The sequence below is a fragment of the Aptenodytes patagonicus genome, chromosome 1, assembly GCF_965638725.1.
Source record: "Aptenodytes patagonicus chromosome 1, bAptPat1.pri.cur, whole genome shotgun sequence".
NCBI lineage: Eukaryota > Metazoa > Chordata > Aves > Sphenisciformes > Spheniscidae > Aptenodytes > Aptenodytes patagonicus.
Window position 1 is genome coordinate 223,926,755 of NC_134949.1, and position 27,302 is coordinate 223,954,056.

At 52.6% G+C, this 27,302-nt stretch overlaps 4 protein-coding genes across 7 annotated transcripts; 3 read left to right on the forward strand and 1 right to left on the reverse strand.

Moving 5' to 3' along the window:
• Positions 1 to 267: 267 nt before the first annotated feature.
• On the forward strand, positions 268 to 13,237 carry ALG8 (ALG8 alpha-1,3-glucosyltransferase). 4 transcript variants are annotated; one of them, XM_076328440.1, is made up of 13 exons: positions 268 to 353; positions 1,013 to 1,091; positions 2,433 to 2,626; positions 3,973 to 4,082; positions 5,011 to 5,078; positions 5,637 to 5,763; positions 6,370 to 6,473; positions 6,591 to 6,711; positions 6,990 to 7,129; positions 7,966 to 8,105; positions 9,795 to 9,892; positions 10,963 to 11,035; positions 12,614 to 13,237. In XM_076328440.1, exons 1-13 carry the CDS (start codon positions 274 to 276, stop codon positions 12,843 to 12,845), a joined length of 1,566 nt encoding a protein of 521 aa, XP_076184555.1. In that variant the 5' UTR covers positions 268 to 273; the 3' UTR covers positions 12,846 to 13,237. The 4 variants fall into 4 exon arrangements, with proteins under 4 accessions (XP_076184555.1, XP_076184557.1, XP_076184558.1 ...); XM_076328442.1 differs by having other exon boundaries at positions 293 to 353; positions 6,990 to 7,195; XM_076328443.1 differs by having other exon boundaries at positions 293 to 353; positions 7,031 to 7,129; positions 8,000 to 8,105.
• Positions 13,238 to 13,955: 718 nt separating this feature from the next.
• On the forward strand, positions 13,956 to 16,527 carry NDUFC2 (NADH:ubiquinone oxidoreductase subunit C2). Its single transcript, XM_076328444.1, has 3 exons — positions 13,956 to 14,138; positions 15,279 to 15,422; positions 16,325 to 16,527. The coding sequence occupies exons 1-3, from the start codon at positions 14,000 to 14,002 to the stop codon at positions 16,372 to 16,374; spliced, it is 333 nt and encodes a 110-aa protein (XP_076184559.1). The 5' UTR covers positions 13,956 to 13,999; the 3' UTR covers positions 16,375 to 16,527.
• A 5,118-nt stretch (positions 16,528 to 21,645) lies between these two features.
• LOC143156887 (mid1-interacting protein 1-B-like) lies at positions 21,646 to 22,839 on the reverse strand. Its single transcript, XM_076331108.1, has 2 exons — positions 22,314 to 22,839; positions 21,646 to 22,030 (listed from the first exon to the last, which is right to left on the reverse strand). Exon 1 carries the CDS (start codon positions 22,725 to 22,727, stop codon positions 22,332 to 22,334), a length of 396 nt encoding a protein of 131 aa, XP_076187223.1. The 5' UTR covers positions 22,728 to 22,839; the 3' UTR covers positions 21,646 to 22,030; positions 22,314 to 22,331.
• Positions 22,840 to 25,106: 2,267 nt separating this feature from the next.
• LOC143156939 (mid1-interacting protein 1-B-like) lies at positions 25,107 to 26,300 on the forward strand. The gene is made up of 2 exons (XM_076331248.1): positions 25,107 to 25,632; positions 25,916 to 26,300. The coding sequence occupies exon 1, from the start codon at positions 25,219 to 25,221 to the stop codon at positions 25,612 to 25,614; it is 396 nt and encodes a 131-aa protein (XP_076187363.1). The 5' UTR covers positions 25,107 to 25,218; the 3' UTR covers positions 25,615 to 25,632; positions 25,916 to 26,300.
• Positions 26,301 to 27,302: the final 1,002 nt, after the last annotated feature.

A 27,302-nucleotide genomic window follows, 5' to 3' on the forward strand; every position in this document is an offset into this window, starting at 1 on the left:
CCATACCTGCTCCCACAGCCACCCAGCCCCGCTGGAGGCCCCACACCACCCCACTCCCGAAACCCAAACCTAAGCCCCCCTCCAGCACCTCCCTCACCCCACCCAACTCCCGCGCATGCGCAGTGCTGCGCCTGAGGCAGCTGCCACGGTGGGGGCCGCGCAGCGCATGCGCGCCCGCCGCCGCGGGCGGGGCCGTGCGCTTTAAACCGTGCCGGCGGGCCGCCGCCGCTCTCGCGGCGCATGCGCGGCGGTTCTGTCAGCGCGGGGCGTGCCATGGCGGCGGGCGGCCGGAGCTGGTTCCGCGCCCTGGCGCTCGGCGTGTCCTTCCTCAAGTGCCTCCTCATCCCCGCCTAGTAAGGAGCTTCCCTGGGGCTGGGGGGTGGGCGGCACGGCCTGTCAGCCCCCCCCCTCCCCGGGGCGGCGGTTGGCTTCCGCCGCCCCTCAGGGCGGCCGGGGATGGGGAGCGGGGCACGGGCCGGCGTGGTGCCGCGGTTCCTGAGGGGGCCCCGCTGTCCTGAAGGTCCCTATTTCCTTCGGGCGCCTGTGGGGAGCGGGGTGGTGCTGGATGGCGCTGCCTCCTCGTCCTCTCGGCGGAGCGAAACAGCTTTGCTTTTGTGTCCGAAGGCGCTTACAGCGCGTTCCGGCTGGCTGTTCTTCGGGAGGGCCTTTAAATGTGCTGAAACGTTGACGCTTTTTATCTTTAAAAGATACTGTAGCTTTTTTTCCCTCAAAAAAAAAAAAAAATTGCTGTTAAAAAGTCAGTCAGAACCTGGAATTTTGGCATTAATTGTCAGAAAAGGCCGAGCTGTAAATAATTCTTGTCCTATAGTCGCCTGTATGTCCTTGGCACAAAGTTCATGCGGCATCTTTGTTACTGTTTGAGTTACTTGATCAAAGTCTTGCCCTAGAGTTGATCAATGTAGGCTTCCTTTTTATCTACCTGTGGTGATGTGCTCTGAAATGTTTCTCCTTTAAGCACGTATATGTGACTCTTAATATAAACCTTCTGTAGTTATTCCACAGATTTTGAAGTACATAGGAATTGGCTTGCCATCACTCACAACTTACCCCTCTCTCAGTGGTACTATGAAGTAAGTACATGTTTGGGCTTTTTTAGCTGTATATAAGCTATAGGCATATTGGGTATGTCAGCCTATGTGAATGCTGGAGGAGAAAGGCTTTTATTTGCAGAAAGTACACCATGGATACTGTAGCAGCTGTATAGCAGTGGTTCAAAAACATACCAGTCACGATTTGTTGGCCCTGTGTAGCTTTTAGTTAAAAAATGAGAATTGTTTGGGGAAGCTGCTAGTACTTGTGAAGGCGAAATGGAAAAGGCAACTAAGGCACGTGGATTATTAGGAAGGCCGTGTAACACAGGAGCTAGTTGCATGGTAGTCTTAAATTGCTGTTCTCTTTGCTCTTGTCATTAATAATACACAGTTTTCGCGATAAAGAACGAACCGTATAAACAGGTATATACATTATAAAATCAATCACTGTATTAAAGTTTTGAGCCTCTGCTAGTGCACTACTCGCATGCATCAATTTTAATCTAGATGAATCACCTTTAAGTTGTTGATAGACTCAGCCTACACAATTGGGTTTTAATGTATCTCAGAATATCTCCTGGAGTTCTGGGATAAATATCATAGTCTCTAGTAGTCCTCCACATAAGCATCTGGGAACTGTGTATCCAGGAGTAAATGATTTGTGCGGGTCAGAACTTTCTGACAGGCTGATCCAATACTGTAAAACAAATTTCTGCGATGCCAGCGTGATCCCAGTGCCAAAGCATAGGATGCCTTTCAGCAGCATAACGTAAGCATTTGGGAACACACGCACTGACAAATATACCCCATCCCAACCTGCTCTGTTCTTCCTTCCTCCACTCCTGTTTCCACAGCCAGGGAGTTAATCAATCATTGGTCAGGACACAATAACTGCCCTTATGGGAAAAGATCAAATAATACTATTTGATCTCGGTAAGGTCTTATTAGAATTAAGACTTGTTGACTAATGAATAAAAATAATTGAGACTGTAACAAGGCTGATGGTGCTGGTGATTCCTTTAATGTAGACAAATACTCACTGTGAGCTGTTTTGCTGAGATTTTTTTAATATTTGCCCTATTACTGTAATTTGATTTATAAAGAACAGGCAACTATATATTGGTTAGGTGCGGATACACAAACTGTTGTTTAATCTCTTCCTACTAATCAAGAGACATCCCATCCCCTACCAGTACTACAGAAGAACAGCTCGGATCATGTTCAGCACCGTACAGCTGGCTACTTTATTGTGAAGTAGTTTGTGTTAAGTAGAGGCTACTGAGATAAAATACATCAACTGATTTGCTGTGATGAACTGTACCTGAAGGACTGTAAACAGCGTGGATTGTGTTAAACTATCTAATCTCATTTTGTCTTTAGGCAACTTCGGAATGGACCCTGGATTATCCACCATTTTTTGCTTGGTTTGAATATGCACTTTCGCATGTTGCCAAGTACTTTGACCCCAAGATGTTGGTTATCGAAAATCTAAATTACACCAGTCGTGCAACCATCTTCTTCCAAAGATTTTCTGTCATCTTTACAGATATCCTTTTCATATATGCAGTTCGTGAGTAAGTCTTAATGTTCTAATTTTAGGGACAGTGGGTAGTCACTAATATATGGACTTTTTCTACAGTAACAACAAATAAGTATTTGTACAAATGAGCTTGTAAATGCATGGAAATATCAAAGTTGCTTTAACCTATTCAAGGAGAGATTTGGAACACGCTGCTAAGCACAAGACAAATTTTTGTTGTTCTTGGAGATGCTATTGCTGTACATGCGGTCAGATTTGTGCATTCAGACATTAGCTGCTGTTTCACACGTTACAGGTATTTTGTTTCTGTTGCTGGGTTCATTTTGTAGGAGTTGCAGGCCAGCCTGGGAGCAACCAACTGTTTTTTCCTGTTACTTTTCTTATTACTCTCTTCTTCTAGAGTAGAAGCATAAAGGAAACTTGTGACAAAATGCCAGTATAGTCAAATATGAGAAGTCACTCCAGTGTTTTTGGTATTCTTGGTGATAAACTGATTATTCCAAGTCTAATTTAACAATATTAAGATTGTGTGTTTTCAGTGTGCCCTGACTTTGTGAAGAAGTGTTTATCTTGCACCTAAAGAGTAGAGGGGGGGAGATGTTTTGAGAATTATGTTGCCTACTTTAATGATTTAGCTGTAACAGTCTTCCCTCATTTTATTCTATCTGCTTAAAATCTGGGTAGAAACTTCTCTGTTGTATTGGAGCACAGCCTCAGCTCCTTTATTTGCTTCCTTTATTTGAAATGGGCTAGCTCTGCATGATGACTTTTTTGCTTTTATTGTTTTGACTCAAAGATGCATGAATGAGCTGGCTTTCTTAAAATGGCTCTACTAATAGTATTTCAACAGAAATCATCCACAACTTTTTAATCTGATCTAACCTTACCTTCAAAAATAATATGCACCATATGGCTTCACACTGAGAAGTAACAAGATGTTTTTAACTGACAGAAATATCTCATAATATTGGGGGCGAGCCAGGAAGAGGTTAATGTCCAACTGAGGACCTTAAATACAACTTGGTACCTTGTCTCCAGATGTAGCAATACATTGTTCGTTCATGAGAAGCTGATAGCAAACAGGTTATGACAACTATACAGTTGTTGTTGAATGTGAGACTTGAACCTGAGACTAAGTTACTTAACATAAGCTTTAGCATGTGGAACATACTACAGCTATTGAAATTTAAAATCCTTTTTTTCCTCAACTTTATTCATGACACTGTCTTCTCTTGATGAATTTAGTAAGAATTTTATCATTGCCTTCCATCCTAATAAAATAGTTTTCTTCAGGTTAAGTCCACTTCTTGACTCTTAAAAGCAACGGCATTTTTGTTGGCTGTTTCAATCAAGACTTCTGTTTCTTCTGCTCTTGTTCAGGTGCTGCAGATGTGTAAATGGGAAACGAGCTGCAAAGGATATCCTGGAAAAACCAACATTTATTCTTGCTGTTCTGCTCTTGTGGAATTTTGGGTTGTTAATTGTAGATCGTATCCTTTCAAACCTTTGCAGGTTTTTTTAATATGTTACAGTGTGTGGTACAAACCCATGAATATTATTATTACTATTGCAGCAAGTAACACTACTGTTTGTTTCTGGGGTTAGTTGAATAACTTCATGTTTTCATTAGAATTATTATTTGGTAAAATGGAAACTGTTCAGTTTTTGGTCTGATTTGCCAGAACTGCGGGAGGACCAGTCTGGCAGCAGCGTGCCTGTTCCTGCTGGCTGTTCCTCCTCCGCCTGCCTACAGAAGTATTAGCAGAGACCCTCTTTCTTCTGGGTGTGGTTCTAGGTTTGTCCCCTGGCAAGGAAAATCTCTACAACTGCTTTATGTTCAGGCTGTATTCCACTGGTTAATGTTACGTTAGCAAGTTTTTTTTAAAGAGGATATAAAAACACCTCTGGAAAGTCCAATTACTGTGAGTCAGTCTTGACATAATGTGCACTGATCTAGCTGAGGGGGAAAACAACAGTAACTCTTTCATAGGAAGGACTAGTTTTGTCTGTCCCAGTCCTTGTTTAAGTTGCCTGCTTACAGGTGGCAGGTGGTAAGTGCGGGCTGCTGTCTCCATCCATTAACCAATGTGAGGCAGAAACTAATATTCAAAAATTCAAAAAGTGGAGAATTAACCTTTTATTTGTTTTGGTTTATATCGTAAGTTGCGTGATACATACATGGTCAGATTGTTATGATTCGTTTTATCAAGATCATGTACTAGTATTAGCAGATCATGTGTCTGTGCTTATGGGTATGGTTAAGGAATGACTTCGTGTCTGTGTGGAGTGAATTTAAGGTTGCTTTCTTGATTGAAGTTCCATTTTAATTTGAATTTATTGTTTATATGTTTGAGTCTCCCCAGAAAACTGATAGTAGTAAAGAAAGCTTACTTTGTTATTTTCTTGACTCCAATTCAGATATTCATTTCCAGTACAATGGCTTTCTCTTTGGGCTGATGCTGCTTTCTGTTGCCCGACTATGTCAGGTAAACTTGAGTGGCTCTCTCCTGTTGTCCCTGTGTGTATTTTTAGGTGCATTAATTACCTTCAATATGAGCAGCCCTGTGACGTGAGTGAGAGTGGCTGGAAGTCGAGGTGTACTAAGCTGGATGTCTAATTATTTGTTGAGTTTGGGGGGGAAGAAGAGTACTGGAAACTCACCATAACTGCTTGCAGATGCTGCAGCATTGCAGTTTCCTATGAGAAAGCTAAATTCTGTGTTATACCTGAGCAACGTGGCATGGTTTCCTGCCATCTTCTCTTCTTCCAAGTCACCAATCCTTAGAAAACATGCTTCTGAAGCTGCAGGGAGGTGAGGCCTATCCCAGTTTTCCAAGTATCGTGTGACAATATAGTTTCCTCCTCCATACCGGTTGTGCATAACACCACTGAGTTTGTAATTTGAAGTAAATACTCGTTTGTTCTTATGCCTATGATAAATATCCTGTCACCTTAGGAGTACAACAGAGGACCATGAAAAGTTAGTACAAAGGGAGAACAAGTAGAAAAAGCTTGGGTTTGGTTTTGTTTTGTTTTTCCTTCAGAAAAGATACTTGGAGGGTGCTCTTCTTTTTGCGGTTCTCCTGCATTTCAAACACATCTACATGTACGTGGCCCCAGCGTATGGCATTTATTTGTTGCGATCCTATTGTTTTACTGCAAATAATGCAGGTAAGATGGGTTTTTCCTCACTTGCTTTTGGGGGATTGTGTTAATTAGTGGGGCCTGGGGAAGGCTGAAGATGTGCAGATACCATCAGAACAAAATGGCTGTGGGTCAAATGAAAATTCTGCTTGGGTAGCAGAGTTGGTAAGATCTTTAAAGACCTTTTGAAATTTATTTTCTTCTGTAAAATTCATGTTTCTAGGCAGTTTTTTATTAAGAAAAACCAACATGAACAAACTGCAGGTGGCAGTTTGAAGCCATAAGAATTATTCTGGATATGAAATGATTAGATAGCATCAGAAGCTATTTCAAAGTCCTTCTTTGAGTTTCTCTCCGCTTCTTAGCACTGAAACGTGTCTGATACTCCTCACGTGAACAGAGAAGGTACTTCTCTTGAAAGAGAAAATACCGAAAGGTGGTATAACGCAGGAGCTGCGATGTGGAAAAAGGAAATGCAAACTAACTGTTGAAGGAAGCAACTGAATGTATTGGCATAAAAGGCTATGTGCTTCTCTTAGATAGGTGCTAGCAATTTGCTGTTGGTGTGGAATGCTTTGTCTCCCTCTCCACTTGCCACAGGAGCTGTTTTCATAATCTGTTTGCTTCTTGCAGATGGATCCCTGAAGTGGAGAAGTTTCAGCTTTCTTCATGTAACTCTTCTGGGACTGATTGTCTGTCTTGTTTCTGCTCTTTCATTGGGTCCCTTCATAGTGTTGGTAATAACCTCTTTTTCACCTGTCATTCCCCTAAACTGTTAGAAAATTGTGTTATAAAAATAGAAACCATGTCTCATCTAGAGAGACCATTTCTTCCTTGTTTTTCCTTTTCTGTAGGGCCAGCTGCCTCAAGTCATTTCACGGCTTTTTCCTTTCAAGCGAGGCCTCTGCCATGCTTATTGGGCCCCTAACTTCTGGGCTTTGTACAATGCCATGGATAAAGCGCTAACGATTTTTGGTACAGTATGCAAATCTTGCTGTTTGGTGCCTATTTGCAGATAGAGCTCTGGATTTTAGTCCCCCATTTGAAATGCAGGTAGTAAATTACATTTTCAGATTGCCTTAACTCATCTGATTGTCTGCATAATCCAGTGCATAATCCAGTGCATGATACGTTTCCAGTGGTAGGTCAGAAATCAATCTTCCCCCTCTATCTTTTAAAAAAGAAAAAGTTTGGCTACTTCATTTTCTTCATTAACATTTATCAGTTTATGCTTTTTTATGTTTTGGTTTTAGGTTTAAAGTGTAATTTTCTTGATCCCACAAAAATTCCTAAAGCCTCAATGACAGGAGGGCTGGTTCAAGAATTTCAGCATACTGTCCTCCCTTCTGTGACTCCACTGGCAACATTAATCTGTACTTTCATATCTATATTGGTAAGAATAAATAATATTTTTGGAAACTTGATGTGTTTTGTTCCCCGTAGATTTTATTTGATTAGCGTGCACTTCACATGAATTTTAATTCCAGGGCAACAAATAAGTTTTCTTTAAAAACAAAACCAAAAATAATAAAAACAATTATTAGGATGAATGTGGAATTAGTATTGTGCATCAAGAAAGAGATTACTTTCTTCAAGTATGGCTAAAATTATGGCCTGTGTCAGCTCTAGAACAGTTAAGAGGTTAAAAGCAATCTTGGATCAAAACCACTCTGCATGCTGAGCTAGTAGTAACCTTTTGTGATAAAGGGTAATTGAACTAGGGTGTGAGTAGCGATACTGATGGAACTGCTTGGGCAGCTTACGGTGTTCCTAACAGCATGAGCTACAGGTAAGCGTAGTGTTCTTCACATGACAAGCAAAGAATTGAAGGTTCAATAAGTAATTACCTGGATACAATCTTTTTCACTCTAATGAGCAACTAGCCTTTAAGTGGAAATCTGTTTCAACACCTTTATGTAGTAACCTTGATCAAATGAGTTTAGTGGCATGGATTCAGGGGCAGTTCTTGCAACACAAGTTACAGGGAGTTGGCTGTAGTCTTTCAGTCTACTTTTTTCCCTCCTGTTATACTGATGAAGTCCTTAAGGCTCTGCTCATACATCCAGATAGATACAGTTCCTCCAGTGCTATATAATGCTTGTGCCACACAAGCACAGCCTGGGTGCGGTGGTGTTTATTAACATTGAAAAAAAATCTCATTGGACAATGGCTTGTGTTCAGGATTGCCAGACTTTTCACTGAAGTCCTGTTTTTGCCTGTTGTTTCTAGCCCTCTGTTTTCTGTCTTTGGTTTAAACCTCAAGGGCCCAGAGGCTTTCTTCAGTGCCTTGTTCTTTGTGCGTTGAGTTCCTTCATGTTTGGCTGGCACGTGCATGAAAAAGCAATACTCCTTGCTATTCTGCCTTTAAGGTAAGCGAATGTCACTCGTGGTAGTTGGCCAAACTGAACCTGCAGCCACTCGTTGAGGATCCCTCAATGAGGATCACTTCGTTTTCAGTGTATTTCAGAAAATGAACATGTTCATAGAGTGCCTTAAGCTGTAAAGTTTTAGTGCACTTTAAGTAAATTAATTTCAGGCACAATAAAATGTGGCAGCCTTAGCAATAGAAACATGCTGATGCTAGTATAGCATATGTAGGAAACTGGTGTGGTGTTAAACAAACATATCTTTTATGACATAGTAACACTGGCTTATACTTTACAATAGTTTGCATTGATGGAAGCTTTAAGTAGAGCTTTACTGGGAGTCGCTGATTCCCCTGTCAGCTCTGTGGGGCACAGCAAAGCTTTGTACTAACTTACAGGTGATCGGAAGAACAGAAGCGTATGGTGTTGGGATGATTAAGCAATCAGTTTAGGAGTCTGACACACAGGCCTTCCCGCTACATGTGCTCTTTTGTGTCTCTGCATGCTGAGTTGTATTAAGATGCATAGTATACAGAAATATTGTGTTTTGATTCAGGTGCTTGATTGCTGTTAGAATAATGCAAAAAAACCACCAAAACAAAACAAACCATGCTTATGAAAGAATGGGGTTCAGACTTTAGGCTGCGTGTGGACCCACAGCTTTTAGAAGAATTCATTTGGCTTCCCCTTGAAGCCTCCTTTTCTTAGTGACAGCTTGGGAGCAGGCTTGAGAAAGCGTTTCACTTGTGTGACATGGTGGACGAAAGCAGCCTGCTTTCTTAGGACCGCTTGTTTCCCCCACTGCTATTACTGCATTTGTGCAGTACATTCACTGCACCCAAAAAGTCCAAGACCTATTCGTTGCGTGGCTTGTGGCTTTGTCTTTTGAAGAGAAAAATTAATTGGCTTGCCTGGCTTGAAGCATTTGACACGGCTGTCACACTCAAGTTTGGCAAGCATCCATAGTTGATTAAGTTCTTTTTCTCTCTGAATAGTTAAGTTCAGAGACCCACTGTGGCAGGGACAAATGTAAAAATATTGTAGTCTTTTAGCTGCTGGGCAGTTCAAGCCTCGAGGAGTGCTGTGGTTCATATTTAAAACGCTAGGTAGCTTGTTCAGGAGCCAACTGAGGAGAGGGACCTTCTGCACTACGCTTGACAAGAACAGTACGCAGTTTCTACCAAAAGGACTTAATGCCTGTTTTGGGTAGAAGTGAGACTACAGTCCATAAGCTGCCTGGCCGGTATTGCTACAAACTGTATTTTCCTGTTCAGAGATCTAGTGATGTTTAAACTCTTGAAGTGGGAATTGTGGGAGGGAGGGAATTAACACTGGAAAAACAAAAGGAAGGAGGAAAAAGTAGGGATGACGATCTTGGCAGCCAACTGGCAAAGGAAGACCACCATTTGTAGAAAACTCCAGGCCTTTCTGATGTTTGTGTTCAGTGGGGGTGTGGTTTTCTGGGGAAGGGTTTCCTGGCTGATTTCTTTCTCCTGCATTTTTTTTTTATCTCTGAGGCCACGTGGTTTGGAAGCAGGAGACTTCATCACAGCTCCAGTGTTTGGAGGGACTGGGGTACTATGAAACTCTGTTTGACCTGTTCTTCAGTCTCTTGTGAATTGTGTAGCGTTTCGCTGAAGTTAAGTTTCTTTGCTAAAAGATAAAAGCTTAACAAATTCTTGTCATTTTTAGCTTGTTGTCTGTTCAGAGAGCGAAGGATGCTGGCATCTACTTGATTCTGACAACCACAGGGCACTTCTCGCTTTTTCCATTGCTGTTCACACCACCAGGTAAAGTGTCTTCCTTCTTCTTGTGCTTTCATCTTACGGCTTTGGGTTTTTTTTCCAGCGATGACATGCAGGTAATGGGTTTGGATTATTTTATGTAATAAGTTGAAAGCTGCAAGAGGCTGTACATCAGCCTGTTCCCATAAATACAAACTCTCCAACTAGTGAAAAGAAACATTGGTTTAAAAAGGTGTGGAAGAGCCGTAGGCTTTAAGTTGAAATTGTCATAGTCAATACTTGTTACCCCTCGTTCTGCCACAGTTCTAGAAACTTCCCCCCTGCCTAACATAACCACGTGAAGCAAAAGTGATGAAGGCAGTTTGAAACTGCAAACCTGGCAAGCTGTTTTCCAGCTGGCTACTACCTCGTGCTATCTGTAACGTGCTTAAACTAAAAAAAAAAAATAAAAAAAAATCATGCAGCAGCATCAGTTAAGTCAGTATGTGTAGGGACCGATGTGTCTCTGACCAGAAGCTGTTCCTTCCTTCCTCCCCTGCCTTCCCCTCCTGTGCTGAAGCCCTAGGCCATACGACAACACTATACCCCTGTATTGATTGTCATCCTTCTGGGAGGGTTCAAATCCACGCGCTCACACTCTTTCGGTCTGATGATGCCGCTTGTTTGCAATAGCGAAGCTGCCGCCTTGAGAAATGAGAAACTTCCTCTGCCTTCTCTATTACTTAATTTTTGTCTACCACACAACCTAGAACTAGATAGCGTCGATTTGGCTGTCACACTTATGTTTTAAGCTTCCCAGCCCAGTAATTTCTAATTTATTTTTTAATAGGAAAAATCTTATTTGCAGTGCTATTATATTGTAATTATGATTAGTGAGTTCAGTATGTTTACAGATAACTGAAGTAAGTGTATTGCAGAAGCTTGGCATTTGCTTTAGTAAATATCTATGCTTATTTTCAGGTGTCCTAAGCAGTGAAAGATTTAGTTCTGTTTGGAGAAAATAATCAAGTTGGGCAATGCAAGTGTGACTAGTAGGATTTAAAGATACTGCAATTTATACGGCAAAAGGCTTTTATAATTAATTTTGAATGTATTTTATGTTCCTTGTATTTCAGAACTTCCAATTAAAATACTGCTTATGCTGCTGTTTACGGTTTATAGCTTCTCTTCGTTGAAATCTCTGTTCAGGTAACTAAAGAAACTTGTTCCCAAAGCCAAGAACAAAACCACTTCTGCTGTCACCGGGAACAGCGTTGTCATAAGGGGCAAACAGCGCAGAAAACTGACGCTGAAGGATCAAATTGAAGTGTTACTAGTCAAAAGGAGCTGCTGCCTCTGTTCTCTTCCCAGGAGGCAAGGCTTAAATTAGGATTATTACAGCACTTCCCTGTTAGGTTTGAATTGTGACAACTACCCAGTTAGTCCCAGCAGGCTCTAAATCCCCACCTGCGTGATGCGCTGTTAAAGCACGAAGCTGTAATGTTGTAGCCTGTGAGGATTTAATTCAATATTGGAGCGCTTGTTACAGTGAGTTATCTAGAGATTGTTTATCTGTGTTAGCAGTTATAACTGCTACTGTGGGTTTTTTCCAGTGGTACTGGAAATTTCCAATACTAATGACTTAGTATTTTCATGTGCGGAAGGGGCAGGTTATAAATAACATACACTTACAAGCTGTAATTTGTCAACAAATCTGCAGACGCGTGGTTGTCAGAACATATAATTGCCCAGATCACCCGGTGTATTTATACAGGCCGTTGATCTCTTAGCCACTTGACCAGAGGTAATGCTTATCCTTACAACCCCCGTAGTCTCCACTTTTCTATTTCCCAAACTTTTCACGGCAAAGCCGGGCCGTAGTGGAGGATCTATCGGAAATGCTGTAAACCTGGATTCGCTACCTCAGTCACATGCTGTTTGTAGGTGATCCTCTCTCAACCAGACTGCTTTTTCCTCCTTAGTGTTACAGAATTCAGTCATTCTGTCTCAAGAATTTCTTTACTGAAAGAGTGGTTAAACACTGGAACAGGCTGCCCAGGGAAGTGGTGGAGTCCCCATCCCTGGAGGTATTTAAAAGACGAGTAGATGAGGCGCTTAGGGACATGGTTTAGTGGGCATGGTGGTGTTGGGTTGACGGTTGGACTCGATGATCTTGGAGGTCTTTTCCAACCTTAATGATTCTATGATTCTAAGAGCTCTAAAAACCTCTGTAGGAGCTTAGTTTCCATCTAGAGACAGAGCTTTTGCAAGTTTCTTGTTCCTAACCTTCCAGAGAAACCCAAATTCCTTCCAGAAGAACACAAATTCCCCTGTAAAACTACCTGCAGTCAAAACCCTACCACCAGTGTCCTTTGCAAGAGATTGGCTCGTACGTCCTACGGCAAGCTTGGGGGAAGGGGGTGAAGATAAATCTGACATTTCCAGTCTCTGGACGTGGAACAACTTCCGCGTGTATGAAGGTCTCTGTTCAGATGTTCACTGGAGTGATGTGAGGTGATGCGGAGCAGCTGCTGAGATTTCTACTTGGATTCTGGGGCATCTTGGAACTCGGTGTGAAAGCAACAGGATAAGGAAGTTAGCTGTGCTCTGTTATCACAGAGCTGAAACTCTTTCAGTTGTTATTTAAAGCCTCGTTGTGAACTAATGGGAGGGGAATATTCTTTGCACTGGTCACAGGTGATAGCTGAGAAAGAGTAGTTATTTTCAGTTAACATCATGTATTTTAACACTATCTCTTTTTTTTTTTTTCTCTAATTCCTCTGACAGGAGAGAGAGACCTCTCCTTAACTGGCTTGAAACGATCTACCTCGCCCAACTAGTGCCTCTGGGAATCTTCTGTGAAATCGTATTTCCTCTGACCCCCTGGAAAGGACACTTCCCTTTCGTCCCTCTGCTGCTGACCTCGGTATACTGTGCTCTGGGCGTCGCGTACGCTTGGCTGAAACTCTACGTCTCCGTCTTGACTGAACGGATTTCTGTTAGACAAAAGGCTGAGTAGAGCCGCAGTGTTGGGACCAGTCCCGGGTTTGAGGGGATCATCCGGCACGGTGAGGGGTTATCGCAAGGACGTACAACTCTTGATAAGACGCAGCCTACGCGTACCATCGCCGCGAGGGGAGTTTTTTCTTCCAATGCTTCTATACTGCCCAACGAGGATACCTCTGTCACAACAGCGTGGGGTGCGGTGAGGTGCCGCTTGCCACAGACAAACTGTGAAGCTTAACGAGGTCCAGACTTCCGTCCCGAGGAAAACCGGCCCAGCTTTCCCATCACCCCTTGTATTCGAATAAAAATCGGTGTGGCAACTCACGAGGGGTCACTGCTGTGTAGAAAAGAGCATTGTAACTGCGTTCTGTGGAACATGAAAATTAAAAACTCGGTATTTTTTTTTGTTTGAGCCTTTCTTGTGTGGGTTTTTTTTTTTAAATCTGGTGTGTAAGCCCTGCTTCTTGAGGGACACCCACACACGTACGGCTGTAGTGCCTAGCTGGAAACTTGTCCTGAGGTGCTTTGTCAAACTCCTGAACACCCCAGTCTGAAGCTTTACGTTATGTCCGTGTCCCTTTTGATCGCCTCCTTTCACACAGTCTTTGCAAAAAGGTTTTAATTTTCTTGTAACTGTACTCATTGCTGTAGACCAGGTTCCCCCATTTCAGACGCACGCCTCAATTTGCTGTTGTTTTGACGCTCTTAAATATATCGGATAACGTGGCTGTATTTATTTGCCATTCATGTAAAACTCTGCAACCCTGACAAAAGGCCAAGCGTCCACAGTTCCTCTGGTAAGCTGGGGCAGGAGGAGCTCCGAAAGGGAACAGGGTTCGGTTTTTAGGGTTTCATTAAACCCCTAACTTTTAATTACAGCCTGGCCTCCCTGGCACTGCGCAGGCCCTGGGGCTGACCCCCTTCACCCGGAGGGCTCGGGACTGCGGGAGCCCCCACCCGATCCCCGGTAAAGCCGCCCGACTGGGGGGGGGGGGAGGGGGGTGGTGTCAGTTTGGGGGGTTGGTGGGGGTTTTTTGGGGGTTAAATAACTCAAAGCGGGGAAGGGGGAGGGCGGTCCGGCGGAACCCGAGGGCGCGGCGGCGGGCGCGGCGGAGGGAGCGCGCTGCAGCACCGCTCCGCCCGGTCACCTTCGGCGGGGAGGCCGCCATGGCGTTCCTCCCGGACGAGTCGCGGTCGCTGCCGCCGCCCCCCCTCCTCAACAAGGCCTCGGCTTGGCTGGGTCTGGTCGGCTGGGTGGCGGCGCTGCTGGACAACGGCTTCAACCACCGTCCCGTCTTCCGGGCCGGTGCGGCGGGGCTGGGGGGGGAAGGTGGGGGGGGGAGCCCTGAGGTGAGGGGCTGGGGAGGCAGAGGGGAGTGGGGGGGCTGGGGAAGGGGGGGTGTGGGATTTGGGGTGACCTTAAGGGATATAGGGACGGGGGTGAAGGGGAGGGGGCCCTGAGGTGTGGGGCTGGGGGGGTTAGAGGGGATTGGGGGGGGCCCTGAGGTGTGGGGCTGGGGGGGTTAGAGGGGATTGGGGGGGGCCCTGAGGTGTGGGGCTGGGGGGGTTAGAGGGGATTGGGGGGGCTCTGAGGGATATAGGGGCGGGGGCCCTGAGGTGAGGGGCTGGGGGGGTTGAGGGGATTGGGGAGGCTCTGAGGGATATGGGGCGGGAGCCCTGAGGTGAGGGGCTGGGGGGGTTAGAGGGGATTGGGGGGGGCTGGGGAAGGGGGTGTGTGGGATTTGGGGTGACCTTAAGGGATGTAGGGACGGGGGTGAAGGGGAGGGGGCCCTGAGGTGTGGGGCTGGGGGGGTTAGAGGGGATTGGGGGGGCTCTAAGGGATATAGGGACGGGGGTGAAGGGGCGGGGGCCCTGAGGTGAGGGGCTGGGGGGGTTAGAGGGGATTGGGGGGGGGCTGGGGAAGGGGGTGTGTGGGATTTGGGGTGACTCGGAGGGATATAGGGGCGGGGGAAAAGGACGGAGCCCTGAGGTGAGGGGCTGGGGGAGTTGGAGGAGGAAAGGGGGTGCTCTGAGGGATTTGGGGTGACTCTGTGAGGGTTGTAGGAAGGGGAGGGAGCCCTGAGGTGGGGGGGTCTGTTGGCGGGGGGGAGGGGGATTGGAGGTAATCGGAGGGGGCTGGGGAAAGGGGCATCGTATGGGGGTGGAGGGGATTTGGGGTGACTCTCCGAGGGATATGGGAGGGTGGGAAGGAGCCCTGAGGCAAAGGGGGGGGCCTTCTCTGGGGGTGGCAGAGCCACGGGAGGTCTGCAGGTGAGGGTGCTGGGGGGACCTGAGGGGGGCCGGCCGCAGGGGCGAAGCGGGGGAAGAGGAACTGGGGCACGGGGGGAGGAAGTGTTGGGGGGGGGGGGGCTGGGGAAAGCGGGGGGCCCACCTGGGGCCGGGAGGCGGGCCGAGACGGGGGGGGACATTTCTCTTCCTGCCGCAGGCGTTCACCGCCAGATCCTGTTCACTACCGTGGGATGGTTTGTGGGCTATTACCTCATTAAACGTACGGAGTACGTACATGCCAAACTGGACAGAGAGTTGTCCGAGTACGTCAGGCAGCACCCGGAAGACTTTAAAGCAGCAGGTATAACGAGTCGGTGTTTTAAGAAAGGCCTCAGCCTGCCGTAACATGCCAGTTAGTAAGTGCTGATGTATGGAAAGGTGCTGCTGGGCCGCTCGCCGAATCTGTTCTTTTCTAGCAAGTCGTACTGGCTGCTAACTCTTTCCTGCTTATTCACGGTCTAAATTGCAAAGTATCGAGGATTTTACGGCATGAAAATAGATGTTTTTATTGAGCCGATCAGCCGCCTTGATCGCCAACTCTTCCTCCTAAAAGCTTATTTTAATATAAAAGTGGCAGAGCCCAAAAAAATAAGAACAGACCAAACTTGTGCCAGTGAAGGAGAAATAAAGTAAGTAACGCAAATTAGAAATGACAGGTTTTGTTTTTGTAAAATCACAGTATTACTGTTTATCCTTGTAAAACTGCAGTGCATGTCGATTTAAAAACGGTGTGATGGATATTCAGCAAAGGAGCAGAGCAGGTGAAAAAAGAATAAATAGAAACGTCAGGAAACCTGGAGCGCCGTTGGCTCTCGCTGGCTTAGAGCCTTGGTGAAGAACAGCGTTGTACTAAATGCAGTCACTGAGCCCAGCAATGCGATGGCAAATTTTGGTGAAAACCGTCTGTTTTCTAATAAAACGCAGTTAGGTGGCTCTGGCCGTTGGATTTTAATCCGCATTGTGCCATTTCGGAAGGAATCTGTAGAAATAAAGTCTTGAGATCTCTTCGCAGGGATCTGCAGTTCAGCCCTGTGGAAAAGAAGCTGCGTGTTTAGTTTATGCAGCAAGCGAATAGTTGGCTGCTGGTAGCAAAATCCAGGTTTTGGTGGCTTTGTTAACCTTAAGACTTAATACTCAAAAATCTTCGGAATCGATCTCAAATGCTGGTTAGGTTTTCGCAACTCTACCCGTTGCCTTTCGTAGAAAAGAGGAGAATAGGAGAGCTGCTGGAGGATTTCTACCCAGTTCGCTGAGGATTTCTCCGGTGGCGACGCGTTGCAGGATGCGTCTGCTGAAGTTAATTCCGTACCGAGAACTTCGGCGGGCTGGCTGTAACTGTTCGACCGTCCATGGCTTGGAAAAGGAACCATTACTCGCTTTCGTGTAATAAAAGTTATGATTAAATACTTAGTGTTTAATTATTTGTTCTCCTGTTACATTATGGTGTATCGATATATCGGTGAGTGATACTTGTAATGGGATGACAACTTTGATTCGCCCCTTTTTCAGTTATTTTAATTGTGAAAATGGAAGATCGTTCATGCAGTATGTATCTTATTAAAAAACCAGAAAGTAGTTATGTGAATTCCTCCGTTTTATTTCTCGTTGGCGTTTCTCCTCACCCTTGAACATGCTTTGGACCAGCCCCCGCAGACACTAGCCAAAGTCTTGCTGTGAAATGAATTCTGTCCCGCTCGCGAAAATAGATGCTCCCCTAATTAATCCCCTCTCTGCACTTTGCGTTCTTACGTTGCTTTTTCTTTGCTGGGGATCAGGATCCAACCTTTCTACTTGGTGGTCGGCTCCCGAATCCGCATGCTGGACCCAAACGTGTTCCAGACACGCTGAGGGTCTGCAGCTCTTCTGAATTTCACTGCAGGGTGCTCGGCACCTCCAGAGGTCAAAACGCTTCCAGTTGAGGCTACTCCAGTTGTCAATGTTCTTTTATCTCTCAGGGATCGGCTTTTGCTGCCGATTCTGTCGACATAAGGAAGAAATTCTTTACAATGAGGGTGGAACACGTTGCCCAGAGAAGTTGTGGATCCCTTGAAGTGCCCAAGGTCAGGCTGGACGGGGCTTTGGTCACCCTGATCTAGTGGAAGATGTCCCTGCCCAAAGCTGGTTGTGTTAAAGAGGAAGATGACCATCAGCAGGATTAAACAGCGACCAGGGAATTACAACTCTGCTCGAGCAGGGTCAGCGACAGCCGGTTGCTCAGGGCCGTGCCTGGTTGGGTTGTAGATATCCCCCGCCTGGCGTGGGCAGGCTGCAGGCAGCACCGCGGGGAAACCTCCGCGTGTTGTGCTGCCGGACCCCCGAAACACCAACGGAGCAGCAAACCACCTGGGTACGTCCCCTGGAGGCCACTGCAGAGGGGACCCAGAGGTGTGACACGGACAGGGCTGGCAGCAGGAGGGGGTGAGGGTCTCCGCAGCGCTGGGACCGCTGTCCCTGGGTCCTGAGCGGCGCCGGGTGTCCTGGAGAGCTCTGCTGTGGCCAGAGTTGTGGCGCACCGGGCGCCAGGGAGAGCTGGCGGCCGGCCGGAGGATGAGCACTGCCACCTGAGACCCCAAGAGACATTTGGGGTTCACGGGCGGAAATCTCCACCCTGCAGTGAAGCCTGCCTTGATTTGGGCGGTTTTGAGGAGGGAGGAAGGAGACCGAGCGATGGGTTAATCCAGAGAGGGGGAGTCCCCCATGAGACCTGCCCAGCCACCCTCCTTCTGTCAGGGCTGGTCTGGGGGTCTCACGCAGCCCACCCTTGGCAAGCGGCCTTGACAACAACCCCTGCTAAAAGAAGGTGATAATGCACAGGTGATACTCGTCTGAAGGGTGTTTGCCCAAAACTGGTTACGTTAAGGAGGAAGGTGACCGTCAGCCGGACTAAATAGTGACCAGGGAATTCTAAAAGGGAATTTCAAACCCAAGAAGGTGTCAGCCTGAAAGGAATCGTCAGCGCTCCCAGGATGAGGGAGGGACCATGGAGGAGCAACAGCAGGAGTCCACGGCTGTTGGACGCTGCCAAAAGCAGCCCTGCCAGCATCCCAACCTCCACCCGGGCCTGACAGAGCGTCCTCCCGGTTGGATGCTGTGAGCAGCCTGCAGCCAGCTCCCGGGCTGACGGCATGGGGAGCACCAGGCAGGGACAGAGCCAGAGTCAGGGTTGGAGAGGCTGGAAGGCACCTCTGGAGACGATCTAGTCCAACCCCTGCTCGAGCAGGGTCAGCGACGGGACCGTGTCCCGTTGGGTTTTGGGTGTCTCCGAGGGTGGAGACTCCGCCGCCTCTCTGGGCAGCCTGCGACAGTGTTTGACCACCCTCGCTGTAAGGAAAAAGAAAGTTTTTTCTTATGTTCAGGTGGGCTTTCCTGTGCTTCAGTTTGTGCCCGTCGCCTCTTGTCCCGTCGCTGGGCACCACTGGGAAGAGCCTGGCTCCACCTTCCCCGCACTCCCCATTCGGTCTTTAGACACACGGATAAGGTCCCCCTGAGCCTTCTCTCCTCCAGGCTGAACAGTCCCAGCTCAACCAGCCTCCCTCTCCTCAGACGGAAGGTGCTCCAGCTCCTTCGTCACCTCCACGGCCCTTCGCTGGACCCTCCCCAGCAGGCGCCTGTCTCTCTCTACTGGGGAGCCTGGACTGGACCCAGCGCCCGGACGCGTCCCAGCAGGGCTGAGCAGGGGGGAAGGATCCCCTCCCTCCCCCTCCTCCCGGGAGGCTGGTGGCCGTCTTTGCCCTGAGGACAACACCTTGCTGGCTCATGGCCAACGTGGCCAAGCAGGGAGCCAGCGCCGGGGGGTGCGGGTGCGACTCTGTGGGGTGCTTTCCCCCTGGCACCCGCACGAGCGGGCGATGGGCAGCAGCAGGGGGTACGGCTGAGGCCAGAGCACCCCCGAATCCAAAGGCAGGGGTGCGCAGGCAGGGAACCTGCCCTCCCGGGAGGGGCGGGAGTGCTGGCAGCCCCCCCCTCCTCTGGGTGGTGTGCGGTTAGGACTTCTCGGGACTGGTTAGCGAAGGGTATTTGGAATTTCTTATCTATTTAACAGTTTGGGTCGAAACTGTGCTTTATCTCTTGTCTTCCTGGTGCTGAGCCTGCCTGCCCAGGTCACTGCTTTCTGGTTAATTAGATGCCGTTAAACAGATCTAGATAAACCTGCAATCCTGATTGGCTTCAGCGATGTGAAGGGAAGAGTTTATTTCCCCGTGGCGGCTGGCAACAGCGCCGGTGCCCCGGGAGCCTTTCCAGGGCAGCACGGAGCCAGCACCCCCCTGTCACGCCGGAGAGGGCCTGATCGGCCCCGCCTGCCCTCGTCCGGCCAGGGACCGGCACTGGGTTTCTCAAGGACAAAGACCTTTTCTGTGACCATCTCGCGTCTCTTATCAGCCATGCCCAACAGCGGTGGCCAGCAGCAGGGCACCGTCGGGGCTCGACGCATCCCCGGGGGCAGCGTGATGCAATGCCCTGCAATCGGAGCAGGCAGAAGTTTCCTGTGAAACAGCGGGGCCGGGGCCGGCTGGCCAGACAGCGGCTCGCAGAGAGGGACCTGGGGCTCCCGGGGGATTGCAAGTGGCCCGTAAGTCGTCAGCGTGTCCTTCCAGCTGTCCCACGTCTTAGAGCTTTTCTGGGACCATCTTGCGTCTCTCGTCAGCCGTGTTCAACAGCGGTGGTGAGCGCTGCACCCGATGTCCCACTACGATACTTCCCCGGGGCACCGGGAGCCTCTCCAGCTGCCGAGCGTGCTGCCCATGTGAAAAGGCATTGCTGGAGGTGACCACAGGCCTTCCTCGCTGTGGCCAGCCATCTTCTCCAGGTGACACAGGTCCTGCCCTTCAGCTCCAGCCATGTAAACCACCAGAGGGACATCACCTCCTCCGTGGTCCTCACCTCACCGGGAACCGACGTCCCTCCATTCCTCGTGCTTCGGCGGAGACAGAGGAGCTCCAAAGGTGGGTTGGACATGGAGACCCCATGTCCATCTTCCAGCTCCACTTCTCCCCTAGCCTGTGCTATCACACCCCCACTTGCAGTGGCATTGCGATGCGGGGACGGCTTAGGTGTCTCCCAAGATCCCCCTTGTGCTCCACTTTCTCTGGATAAGACAGAAGGCTGCAGCCTTGCCAGGGTCGAGGGACGACGCGAAGGCAGGTCTGCCTCAAAATCCTCACGCTGGCTGGGAGGAGTTGTGTTTGCCCACATTTCAGGGCACTTGGTGCTCGGCAAACACTTTTGTAGATGCCGGCGTCGCCCTTCCCAGAAAAGCAAGAAATTTGGACGCACGAGGGAAGTCACCCGGAGGAGCACGGCAGCACTGCGGAGCGGGGTCGGTGCCGAGCCCACGGGAGGTGCAATGAGATCCTCGGGTCTCTGCGGCCGCAGACTCGGCGTTTGGGCAAGCCTTGCCCTGACCCGCCATCCTCCTGGGGAGCCTGTCCCCTGCCATGGCTCAGAAGGAGGAAAATGCCACCGCGCACGTGTCCCCAGGTGTCCCCGCGTTGTCCCCGGCACCGCCTGTTGTCGGATGCCCCCATGTCTCTGCCTCCCCTGACACCACCAGGACTGTCCTTGTCCTTGCTCAAACCCACTCGGCACCCTTTCAGATGTGGGGTGGCCCTGGATCCGGCCCCCAGCTGCCCCCTCCAGAGCCCCTGGCCCCCCGGCTGGCCACTCGGCCACAGGTGGCTGGAGACCCCGTCCCTGCGGCCCGGGCTCGGGGAGGACAAGCCGAAGCCAACGTGGTCTCGACAGCCAGGAGGAACGGCCTGGTCAGGCAAGAGGAGATGGGAATCTCTGACGTAACCCAATCCTAGACACGGGTTTGGGGTCCCGGGGGCGGTTGCTTTCCAGAGGCGCCGAGACCTGCAGCTCCGCTGCTCCTCGGGGGCGGTCCCCAGCCTCAGCCCCACTTGGGGCAGCTCTGGGGCAGAAACCCTGAGGGGCAGGAGCAAGGCGTGGGGAGCTTTGGGGCACAGAGCAGCACCAGCGGCGGTGGGACACCCCTGGGGAGACCTTTGAAGAGAACCCTGAGCCTGGTGACTGCGTTGTACGTGGGCTGACGTCTCTCTCCCTCCCTTCTGGGTGCACAGCAGTGGGGCTCGGTGTCCGCCTCGCTGTTGCATGTCTGGGCTGTGCGTTGGGCAGAGTCACAGCCCAGAGCTGGTGCACAGAAAACCGGCACCAGCTTTTGCTGGTCTTGCTGTCGACATAAGGAGAAAACTGTTCAGCATGAGGGCGGTGAGACACAGGAAGAGGTTGCCCAGAGAAGCTGTGGATGCCCTGTGGTTGGACGGGGCTCTGAGCTACCTGATCTAGTGGCAGATGTCCCTGCACACAACAGGGGATTGGACTAGATGGTCTCTGAAGGTCCCTTCCAACCCCAACCATCCCAGGACTTTGTGATTCTTTGGCCCTTCAAATTCCCCATCGCTGCACTGGAAAGTCCCCTCCCAGCAGAGCCAGGGTCCCCCCGCCCCACGCCGGGGCACTCCCCGAGGGCTCCAGCCAGGGGAAAGCACCACACCGACAGCGGCTTCACAGGGCTCGTTTTATTAGCAAAGATTGGGGAAAACGCCCCCGGAGTCCAGGTACCAGCTGGAAAAGGGCTCGGCAGTCGCAGGGGACCGTCGGAGGTCGGGGCCACCGTGCAACGCCGCCGCCTTCGTGCCACTCTTTGAAAATAAAGAGGAGGGCACGAGCCGTGTGGCTCTTCTGACGGACCTCCCAGCACATCCAGATGCTTCTTCCTATGAGGATAAGGCACCATCTGGTCCTCGGGTGGTCCCAGCCGGCGCCGGCGTGCGGTGCCAGCGCTGGGAGATCAGCTGCTGCGGTGCGGGGAGGGCGAGCGGGGCTGGGGAAGAGCCCGCGACGGTCAGCGATGGGGACGTCTTCTCCGTCGTGCCACCAGCACCCATCCTGCAACGGCAGCTGTCCTTAACCCTGAAGGCCATCCCAGGGAGAGAGCTGGCCCACCAGCCCGGGTCCGTAGACCCTGAACCCCTGGAGTCTCTGCACAGAGGGATGGGATGAGTGCCCTCCTTCAGCATGGAGATGGAGATCTGCAGCATTTGAGGGGACGGCCCCCATTTCAAGGCACTTCCCAGTAGCTCCCCACCCCTGCAGCGTGGGGGACCCCCTGGGGACATCCGCCACCCCTTGCCCCAGTGCCCCTGGGCTCTGTGTCCCCCCCAGCTCTTACCTGGCGGACGGGGCAGGGTCACCAGCTGGGCTGCCCCTCGCTGGGGCTGATCTGCTCCAGGATCTGGCTGTACCTCCGGGTGAGGGCGTTGGCGTCCCTGGTGAGGTGGGTGAGGACCTGCTGCAAGCCGGCCAGGTGGTGGGACAGGCGCTCCTCCAGCTGGGCATCCATGGTGTCACTGTCATCCGAGGATGTGTCGGTGTCAGCGCCGGTCTGGCTCTGGTCGTTGACAGAGGCCAGGCCTTTCTCTACCATGGGCTTGATGGCCTTGAGGAGCTGGTAGCGCTCGTAGAGGTCCGCGTGGCCGCCCGCGGCCGGGGCCGCCCCCTCCTGCTGCGGGAAGACCCCTCGCAGCAGGCTGGGGAACATCACCTCCTGCTCCATCTTCTGCGTGGCTGAGAAGTACTGCTCCATGGCCCCGCTCCCACGGCTCCGACAGCGCTGGTCTGGGCTCTTCTCGGGGTGCCGCCTGCTCCCCGTCCCCACCGAGGGCTTTTTATGCGGGGCCGGGGCACGTCCCTCCTCTGCTGTCCTCTCCTGCCAGCCCCGGGCCCGGCTGGACGGCCGCGGGGCCGGGCTTGGCTCCAGCCCAGCTGGGGCTCGGCCACGCCATGTCCCTGGCTCCGTGCAATCTGTCCTGGCCCAGCCTCCCCGTGGCCTTCGCCCGAGCTGGCCGGGGTCACACTGGATCCCCACGCCGGGAGCAGGCCGGCGAGGAGGGGAGGTGCCCGGGGCCACTTCTGTCCCATCCTGTCCCGTCCCCACCGTTCCCACCGCTCCCAGGGCCCCGGGAGAGTGGGTCCAGTGCCTGCCCCCCGGTGCGGGCAGGCTGCAGGCAGCAGTGCTGCTGGGGGGGCCCTCACCTCTCCCCCCTCCTTGCTGCCATGCGCTCGGGACGTGAACACTCCGGGGACATTGAGCAACCCCCATCCGCAACTGCTGGCCTGGAGGCGGCGGCAGCCGCCAGTGTGGAAAGTCGCCTTGGGGATGTGCTGCCACATCGAGTCCCACGTGGGATCCTGGGGACACGGGATGGGGACAGGGATGGGACCAAATGCTGTAAGGGGAAACTCCCGCGCCGCGGAGCCGTTGCTTCCCATGGGAGAGCGTGGACGGGGCCACCACCTCCCCCACTGCCTGCATCCTGGGGCAGAGGCCACAGCTGGGGCAACAGCTGGCACTGCCCGTCCCCGTGGCGTGTGGCAATCAGGGAAGATTGTTCTATTTTGGGAAAGGCCGCAAGGTCCCTTGTCCCTTTTGCAACCCTTAGTGGTGGCAGCTCTCCCAACCCCTTCCCCACATCCCAGCCAGGTGCCCACACTGTCACCCATCCTCTGCCCCCCTGACCTGTCCCCTCCACCCCTCTTGTCCCTTCTAGGGTGTCCCCAGCATTTCTGGGTGTCCTGCTGAGTGGCCCAGCACTGCACTGAGGTGGCCAGGTGCTGCTGGCCCTGTGCTCTTGGGGCATCTGGGCCACCATGGAGCTTCCTGGAGGTGCACGGATGTCCTAGTGTCCCCCCAGGGTGGGCACGGTGGGCTGCATTCACCCTGAGGCTGGAGCTTCACCACGGGGTTCATGGAGGACATGTTGGTCTGCAGCCACTAGTGACAGCCATCAACTTCTGCTGGAGATGTCCTTCCCCCTGAGGACATGTGGGCAGGTGTCACCCCAGCCAGCCCCTGGGAGGGGGCTCGAGGCCACGACTCCCCAGGACATGAGGTCCCTCCCCAGGCACGTTCTCAGTCCATGGGGACATCTCTGAGCCAGCATCCCCACCTCTCCCTGGGGCAGCTGGGCCGGGGACAGCCCGGGGCGGGCTGTGCTCAGCGCCCCGGGGCTGTGGCACCTCAGTCCCCCTGCCTCTCGGTGGTGCCATGGGGGGATGTGACAGCAGGAGGTGCTAGGGGCGACACGGGGACACTTGGGGCACGTGTGTCGTGACATTTTCCCCCCTGTGAGCTGTGGCTGGGGACGGGCTCCCCAGAAGGATGGTGGATAGGGTCGTGGGGAGGCTTGCCCAAACAGCAGCAGAGACCCGTGGATCTCATTGCACCTCCCAGGGGCCCCAATGTCCCTGAGTGGTCTCCCCCGGGGCCCCACCCAGGGCTGGGTGCCCCATTTAGGCTCAGCCCAGCCCCAGCCATGCCGCAGCCCCACGGTGACTGTGCCAGGCTCCAGCCCTGGCCCCTCTCCCCCTGCTCCTGCCATCGCTGCTGGCGGTGGCGGCTGCCCCCCAACCTCTCCCAGCGGGATATGGGGGGCCCGGGGGAAGGGGATGTTTCTGGGGACCTCTGTGGCTGGGCACCAACTGACTCCTGTGTCCCCAGGCCCCGACGTGGGACCCCACGTTGCAGCACAGCCCCAGTGGGATTTTCCATTCGTCTGCAGAAGGGGGTTGCTCAATGTCCCCGGAGTGTTCACGTCCCGAGCGCATGGCAGCAAGGAGGGGGGAGAGGTGAGGGCCCCCCCAGCAGCACTGCTGCCTGCAGCCTGCCCGCACCGGGGGGCAGGCACTGGACCCACTCTCCCGGGGCCCTGGGAGCGGTGGGAACGGTGGGGACGGGACAGGACGGGACAGAAGTGGCCCCGGGCACCTCCCCTCCTCGCCGGCCTGCTCCCGGCGTGGGGATGCAGTGTGACCCCGGCCAGCTCAGGCGAAGGCCACGGGGAGGCTGGGCCAGGACAGATTGCACGGAGCCAGGGACATGGCGTGGCCGAGCCCCAGCTGGGCTGGAGCCAAGCCCGGCCCCGCGGCCGTCCAGCCGGGCCCGGGGCTGGCAGGAGAGGACAGCAGAGGAGGGACGTGCCCCGGCCCCGCATAAAAAGCCCTCGGTGGGGACGGGGAGCAGGCGGCACCCCGAGAAGAGCCCAGACCAGCGCTGTCGGAGCCGTGGGAGCGGGGCCATGGAGCAGTACTTCTCAGCCACGCAGAAGATGGAGCAGGAGGTGATGTTCCCCAGCCTGCTGCGAGGGGTCTTCCCGCAGCAGGAGGGGGCGGCCCCGGCCGCGGGCGGCCACGCGGACCTCTACGAGCGCTACCAGCTCCTCAAGGCCATCAAGCCCATGGTAGAGAAAGGCCTGGCCTCTGTCAACGACCAGAGCCAGACCGGCGCTGACGCCGACGCATCCTCGGATGACAGTGACACCATGGATGCCCAGCTGGAGGAGCGCCTGTCCCACCACCTGGCCGGCTTGCAGCAGGTCCTCACCCACCTCACCAGGGACGCCAACGCCCTCACCCGGAGGTACAGCCAGATCCTGGAGCAGATCAGCCCCAGCGAGGGGCAGCCCAGCTGGTGACCCTGCCCCGTCCGCCAGGTAAGAGCTGGGGGGGACACGGAGCCCAGGGACACTGGGGCAAGGGGTGGCGGATGTCCCCAGGGGGTCCCCCACGCTGCAGGGGTGGGGAGCTACTGGGAAGTGCCTTGAAATGGGGGCCGTCCCCTCAAATGCTGCAGATCTCCATCTCCATGCTGAAGGAGGGCACTCATCCCATCCCTCTGTGCAGAGACTCCAGGGGTTCAGGGTCTACGGACCCGGGCTGGTGGGCCAGCTCTCTCCCTGGGATGGCCTTCAGGGTTAAGGACAGCTGCCGTTGCAGGATGGGTGCTGGTGGCACGACGGAGAAGACGTCCCCATCGCTGACCGTCGCGGGCTCTTCCCCAGCCCCGCTCGCCCTCCCCGCACCGCAGCAGCTGATCTCCCAGCGCTGGCACCGCACGCCGGCGCCGGCTGGGACCACCCGAGGACCAGATGGTGCCTTATCCTCATAGGAAGAAGCATCTGGATGTGCTGGGAGGTCCGTCAGAAGAGCCACACGGCTCGTGCCCTCCTCTTTATTTTCAAAGAGTGGCACGAAGGCGGCGGCGTTGCACGGTGGCCCCGACCTCCGACGGTCCCCTGCGACTGCCGAGCCCTTTTCCAGCTGGTACCTGGACTCCGGGGGCGTTTTCCCCAATCTTTGCTAATAAAACGAGCCCTGTGAAGCCGCTGTCGGTGTGGTGCTTTCCCCTGGCTGGAGCCCTCGGGGAGTGCCCCGGCGTGGGGCGGGGGGACCCTGGCTCTGCTGGGAGGGGACTTTCCAGTGCAGCGATGGGGAATTTGAAGGGCCAAAGAATCACAAAGTCCTGGGATGGTTGGGGTTGGAAGGGACCTTCAGAGACCATCTAGTCCAATCCCCTGTTGTGTGCAGGGACATCTGCCACTAGATCAGGTAGCTCAGAGCCCCGTCCAACCACAGGGCATCCACAGCTTCTCTGGGCAACCTCTTCCTGTGTCTCACCGCCCTCATGCTGAACAGTTTTCTCCTTATGTCGACAGCAAGACCAGCAAAAGCTGGTGCCGGTTTTCTGTGCACCAGCTCTGGGCTGTGACTCTGCCCAACGCACAGCCCAGACATGCAACAGCGAGGCGGACACCGAGCCCCACTGCTGTGCACCCAGAAGGGAGGGAGAGAGATGTCAGCCCACGTACAACGCAGTCACCAGGCTCAGGGTTCTCTTCAAAGGTCTCCCCAGGGGTGTCCCACCGCCGCTGGTGCTGCTCTGTGCCCCAAAGCTCCCCACGCCTTGCTCCTGCCCCTCAGGGTTTCTGCCCCAGAGCTGCCCCAAGTGGGGCTGAGGCTGGGGACCGCCCCCGAGGAGCAGCGGAGCTGCAGGTCTCGGCGCCTCTGGAAAGCAACCGCCCCCGGGACCCCAAACCCGTGTCTAGGATTGGGTTACGTCGGAGATTCCCATCTCCTCTTGCCTGACCAGGCCGTTCCTCCTGGCTGTCGAGACCACGTTGGCTTCGGCTTGTCCTCCCCGAGCCCGGGCCGCAGGGACGGGGTCTCCAGCCACCTGTGGCCGAGTGGCCAGCCGGGGGGCCAGGGGCTCTGGAGGGGGCAGCTGGGGGCCGGATCCAGGGCCACCCCACATCTGAAAGGGTGCCGAGTGGGTTTGAGCAAGGACAAGGACAGTCCTGGTGGTGTCAGGGGAGGCAGAGACATG